The 6000-nt window shown below is 40.4% G+C and overlaps 1 protein-coding gene across 4 annotated transcripts in view; it reads right to left on the bottom strand.

The window, feature by feature from the left end:
- The window catches only part of lrch2 (leucine-rich repeats and calponin homology (CH) domain containing 2), a 163324-nt gene that overhangs the window by 54950 nt on the left and 102374 nt on the right, over nt 1–6000 (bottom strand). For all 4 annotated transcript variants that reach the window (XM_043704469.2, XM_043704471.2, XM_043704470.2 and 1 more), the window contains one exon: nt 4469–4534. In XM_043704469.2, the coding sequence (XP_043560404.2) occupies nt 4469–4534 (66 nt within the window). The remainder of the gene's footprint in view (nt 1–4468; nt 4535–6000) is intronic.

The following is a 6000-nucleotide window of genomic DNA, read 5'->3' as shown; positions in this document are numbered from 1 at the left end:
TGTGGCCGCGCGCGCGCGCGTGTGTGTGTGTGTGGCCGCGCGCGCGCGTGTGTGTGTGTGTGTGTGTGTGTGTGTGGGGCCGCGCGCGCGCATGTGTGTGTGTCTGGGGCCGCGCGCGCATATGTGTGTGTAGCTGTGGCTGCATGTGCGCGCGTTATTTGGATACTTACCCCACAAAGGCAAAAGCAGCAGCAGTTTTCTTTTTGGTGTACAGTCTGGATGCCCCGAAGAGGCAGGTGGCTTTGGACAGTGTTGGGATGCAGGAGTTGAACGTGGTTGGGGTGCAGTGAGCAGATCAGGACTGGGTTGGGAGCAGAGGGGGGGTGGGGTGTGTGTGTGTGGAGGTGGGGGAGGTGCGGTGTTGGACTGGGATGGGTGAGGGGTTGGAGGCAGGGGGTGGACCAGTTTGTGGGACGGGATTGGACCGGGTTGAGGGGGGCGGCGGAAGGTGAGATTGGACAGTGATGGGGAGCAGGGTTGGACTGTTTTGGGGAGTAGGTGCAGGAATGGAGGCAGGGGGCGGGTAGCAGGATTGGACGGGGTGGGGGCGTGGGATTGGACCGGGTTGAGAGTAGGGTGCGGGATTGGACCGGGTTGGGGGCAGGGTCTCGCGCGCTGCTGCAGTCTCCTGAATAGGGAGCAGACTTTAAAAACTCCAAGCCCCAGAGGAAAGGCATTTAATTGGTTTTCCCAATAATCAATTATCCGAACATAATAGTGCCTGCCCATCACGTTCAGATAATTGAGTTTCCACTGTAATCATTTTGTGATGTCCCTGACTGCTGAAGTGTTCCCTGATTGGGAGGGAATTTCCCTGGCACCTCCAAATTTTGAAATAGGGTTCACTTGAATGCCAGAACAAGAGTAAACTATCAGTGAACGTGTGAATGGTGACCATAATATTGCCAATATGTCAGTGTTAGTTTCATGTCAATGTTCAGTGATCCCATTTCATCAGGAGCTTTACTTGGAGTTAATACTTTTCATTAAGCGACCAAAATGCCTCCAGAACGTGACAGTTCATTACTTCATAGAGTCTCAAAACTGAATTTTTACATTTGACACATGTAATCCACCATTTGATAAAATCATGGCTTATCTTATTGTGGTCTCCAGTACACCTTATTGCCTGCCAGCTAATTGTGAAGAATCTTTCACAGCCAAAAAATATTCAACAGATCTACCTTCACCACACTCTGGCAAGAGAAATCTATAGTCTCAGGACACTCAAAACTCTGGGGTGGCACAGTGGCTCAGTGATTAGCACTGCTGTCTCACAGCACGAGGCACCAGTTTTCGATTCCTGCTTCAGCTACTATCTGTGTGCAGTTGGCACATTCTCCCCGTGTCTGCGTGGGTTTCCTCTGGGTGCTCCGGTTTCCTCCCAAAATCCAAAAGATGTGCAGGGCACGTGAATTGGCCATGTTAAATTGTCCACAGTGTTAGGTGCATTAGTCAAGGGTAGATGTAGGATAGGGGTATGGGTCTGGGTCTGGGTCTGGGTGGGTTGTTCTTTGGAGAGTCAGTGTGGACTTGTTGGGCTGAAGGGCCTGTTTCCCTACTGTTGGGAATCTAATTTTAAAAAACAAATTCGCATTTGTAGCATCTTAAATGGTAGACCCCTTATTTTTAAGTGTGGCCTCTTGGCTCTGGTGTCACCCACAAGTGGAAACATTATTTCAAAATCCACTTTAAGTCCTCCCAGGATCTTTAATATTGCAACAAATCACTTCCCAATCTCAGAGATATGAATAGAAGGTCAAGGTGTCCAGCTGTTCCTCATTGAATAGCCCGCTCATCTCAGTAATCGGCAAGTGAATTTTCTCTAAACTGTGTATTCTTTCTTAAATAAGGAAAAGAAAATTGTACTTCAGGTATGGCCTCATCACCATCCTATATTTTTGCACTAAAACATCCCCTACTTCATTTTTATTCCATTTCCATTGTAATAACCAACATTCTATTTGACTTGACTTTGGCCCTGCATTTTAATTGTTTTTAAAGTTCTTCTTCTAGGTTATGCAGATCTCGCAGCACCAGTATTTCACTCTTTCCATTTTAATAACATGCTTTTCTTAATTGCCCAAGTGGACAAGTTCACATTTTCCTATATAATACTCCATCTGCCTAACTTTGGTCCACTCAATCTATATTCATTTTTGAACTCTTATTTCATCTTCACAACTTACTTCACTATATATGCTTGTGCCATGAGCAGATTTAGCAGCCATACATGTTGTCCTTTCATCCAAATTACTGATAGATTGTAAATAGTTGAGGTCACACCAAGAGAATGTTTACTAGGTTGATTCCTGCAATGATGGAATTATGTTAGGAGGATTGGTTCAGCAGGTTGGGTCAATGCTCATTGGGGTTTAGAAAAAGGAGTAGTGATCTTACTGCAAAATTAGATCAAGACTTTTCACAGATTTGATGCTAAAGGAATGTTTTCGTTGTGGGCGAATCCAAAACGAAGGAATACAGTAAAAATATCAGGTCTTATTTAAGACAGAGATAAAAAAAGTTTCTTCTCTCAGAGTTGTTAATCTTTGGGATTTGCTTGGAAAGCAGTGAAAGTTAACTTGTGGAATATATTCAAAGGTTGAGTTAGGCAACTTTTTTATGTTCCAGAAAGTCCAGGATATTGGGTATGCAGAAAAGTGGAGTCAAGTCCACAAGTAGATCAGCCATAATTTTACTAAATGGTGGAGCACACTTAATAGGTCAAATGGCCTTTTCTTGATCCTATTTCTTACGAACTATCCTCTCCTCACTATACAGGAATATGGTGCTACAAAAGATTAATAGAAAGCAATTAGGAGCCTAAACCAACTGAGTGTTGCTCTTTTTTATAAGCCAAGGACAGCAAGCACAAATAAAATGATGCCAAAATGTGTTTTTTTTTAATGTTTCCATTGTTAACAGCATATTATGCTATCCATTGTACATTTGTACAATACTGTATATTGGGACATTTATTTTAAATACATTAATATGAGATCTGCAGAGGAAAGAGTGGCAAATGAATTAAAACAAAAGTTTGGTGCAACCGGAGTTAAAAATAAAGTTCATTCATGAACAGATTGATCCTGTACAATGTACTTGTTCCACAGATCTGGGGATACTTCAAAATGCTTGCAAGGAACAGTAATTTGTTTTCCCAGCTTTAATTTAATAATTGTAAAGTAAAGCAAAATCTGTGTTATTAATTACATGAAATTGGACAGAATAATTGGTTTCCTCTTATTGTATTACAAATAATTTAACATTTGCCAGTGTACAAATGCAGTATTGTAAAAGTTGAATAATTTGATAATTGCAATTAAAGTGTCCTAAAATGAACAACAAGTCAGATTGAAATTCAATGAAATTTGGCAAAGGATAAAACACAGTCATGCAACAGTTCTCAAAATACATGAGGCAGCAGTTGCATCCAGTAACGCGCAACCACAGGAAAATATTCCCCCAGGCCTCTCAAATACAATGAGAGGAAATAGTGAGGAGTCACTTGCCAATCACAGGTTGCTTCTCATCCATGTTTTCTGCTAAGAGCCTTACTATTAATCTGTCAGCAGTAAATAAGGAAGAGAGCAAGCCCAAGGTTGGAAGGTGAGTTGCATCAGTCAGTTTAGATTAAAATTACGTGGGTTCAGAAGCTACAATTTTGGGGAAAATATAGTGTATATGACAATAATGAACACTGGCAATGATGAAATTTAATACTGATTAATTTTATTTTGTCACAATTTGGATTTCCACGGTGCCACACCTCAAAGCATCTTGCATGCTATGAATTCTTAAATATGCAGAGCTGTGTTGGAGTCAAACATGTGCAGTTGAGTTATGAAGTTAAGTTCTAAAGAAAAATCATTAGACTTGAAGCATTAACTCTGTTTCTCTCTGCAGGTGCTGTCAGACCTGCGGAGTTTTTCCTGCACTTTGTTTTTATTTTTGATCTCCAGCATTATTCTTTTATTTTAGCTATCATCTCAGTAGTCTGTAGAAAGTATGTTTAGCTTGGTAGCCTTTTCCATATAGCAGAGGTTTTTTTTTAGAAGAGCACTTTCTGCTTGTTGACTTGTGCCAATTAAAAATACAATTGTGTCCAGGAAATTAATACTTGCCTTGTGCAGTGTCGACATTGTTTAATGAACAGTGATGCTTCTTGGATATAATGATAAATTATTCTGATTCTTCTGAGAGTTCAAATCTCATATTCATTAACACAAGCATTTTTACTAAGTAACTGCATTACCTAATGAAAAAGGAATCACTGAAACCAAAAAAAAATCTCCGAAAATCAAACATTAATCCTCAAGAAATCTTGAAAGGAGCCGTTGATAAAGGATTATTTTGAGCTCTCAAATGTAATATAGCCTACTTCTACTTCTGGGTGTAAACACTGAGGTAATGGCAATGTGTATAAGTCCAGAGTAGCTCTCAAAAATCCCAAACTGAAATTTATTACCTCTCAGACTCCAAAGTTTTTTTCTTTCTTTCTCTTGCACTTACTGAACAGGACTGAGCAAAAAGTCTGCAAAAAATAAAAATATGAAAAGTCACAATTGTAACCATTTAAAATGTATAACTTAGTTAAAATACACTGGCACAATTTGAAATTCATTGCCACATTCTTCCTAAAGTCAAGAAACCATCCATTTCCTTTAAGTGGCCATGAACAATGTCATAACAGACAGTTTTTAAATAAAAAGGATTGCTTTGAAGGATCTATCCCATATTATTTAACGGGATGTGGGATAATCATTGCTTACCAACCACAAACATTTATAAGTATCTGTGAAGCTGCTCAGGTCCTGCTTTCATTCTCAAATCTTCAATTACTTGTCAGTATGTTTTAGTAGTTTATCAGCTGTATTTCTGTGAACTCGTTGTTGAAACAGAAAAATAAATGGGGTCATTTAATCACTTTACGATTGTGAATAGAATGGTGCATGTCAACAACATTTGGAAAATACCAATGTTATTGCTGGCAGTCAGCATAAAACCACATGCCTCCACTCACATTGAATGAAAATCCTAAATAATCCAAGTGCCTCAAGCTATTGAATCAGAATTTTACATGGAACAAAAGTCAGTTCAGGCTCTAAGTTTTCTTGCTGAGCTGAAATGTTTCTTTTCAGACGTTTCGTCACCATGCAAGGTACCATCATCAGTGAGCCTCCAGTGAAGCGCTGGGGTTATGTCCCACATTCTATTTATGTGTCTTGATTCCTTAAGGTGGGTGATATCACTTGCAGTTCTTTCTCTCACAGGTTGGTAAATGTAGTCCAAATCGATGTGTTTATTGATGGAGTTCGGGTATGATTGCCAGGCCTCTGGGAATTCCAGTGCATGTCTATTTAGCCTGCCTCAGGATGGATCTGTTGTCCCACTTGAAGTGATGTCCTTCCTCGTCTGTATATAAGGATACTAGTGATAGCGGGTCATATCTTTTTGTGTCTAGTTGGTGTTCATGTAGCCTGGTGGCTAGTTTTTATCCTGTCTGCCCGATGTAGTGTTTGCTACAGTCCTTGCATGGTATTTTGTAAATGACATTTGTTTTGCTGGTTGTTTGTATAGGCTCCTTTAGGTTCATCAGCTGCTGTTTAAGCATTGTGATAGGTTTGTGGGCTACCATGATGCCAAGGGGTCGGAGTAGTTTGGAAGTCATTTCAGAAATGTCTTTGATGTACGTCCATGTGCCTTGAGTTTCTGGGCACATTGTGTCTGTTTGTTTGTTGTTTCGGAATCAGTGGACTATGTTTATTGGGTATCCATTCTTTTGAATATACTGTATAGGTATTTTTCTTCTGCTGCTCATAGTTCCTAGGTGCTACAGTATGTTGTGGCCCATTTAAACAATGTCGGGGTGATTGCTCCTGTAGCTAAGTATCTGGTCTGTGTGTGTGTTACTTTCCTATAGACACAGGTCTGAAGTTCTCCGGGCTTCAGAACTTCTCCGAAGGACATCACTTCAGCTGGGACAATATATCCATCCTG

This window comes from Chiloscyllium plagiosum, unplaced genomic scaffold (assembly GCF_037043375.1).
Source record: "Chiloscyllium plagiosum isolate Xiang-an unplaced genomic scaffold, Cpla_swu_hap1 HiC_scaffold_11, whole genome shotgun sequence".
Classification (NCBI taxonomy): domain Eukaryota; kingdom Metazoa; phylum Chordata; class Chondrichthyes; order Orectolobiformes; family Hemiscylliidae; genus Chiloscyllium; species Chiloscyllium plagiosum.
The sequence above is the reverse complement of the archived record's forward strand: the minus strand, read 5'-3'. Positions and strand labels throughout refer to the sequence as shown.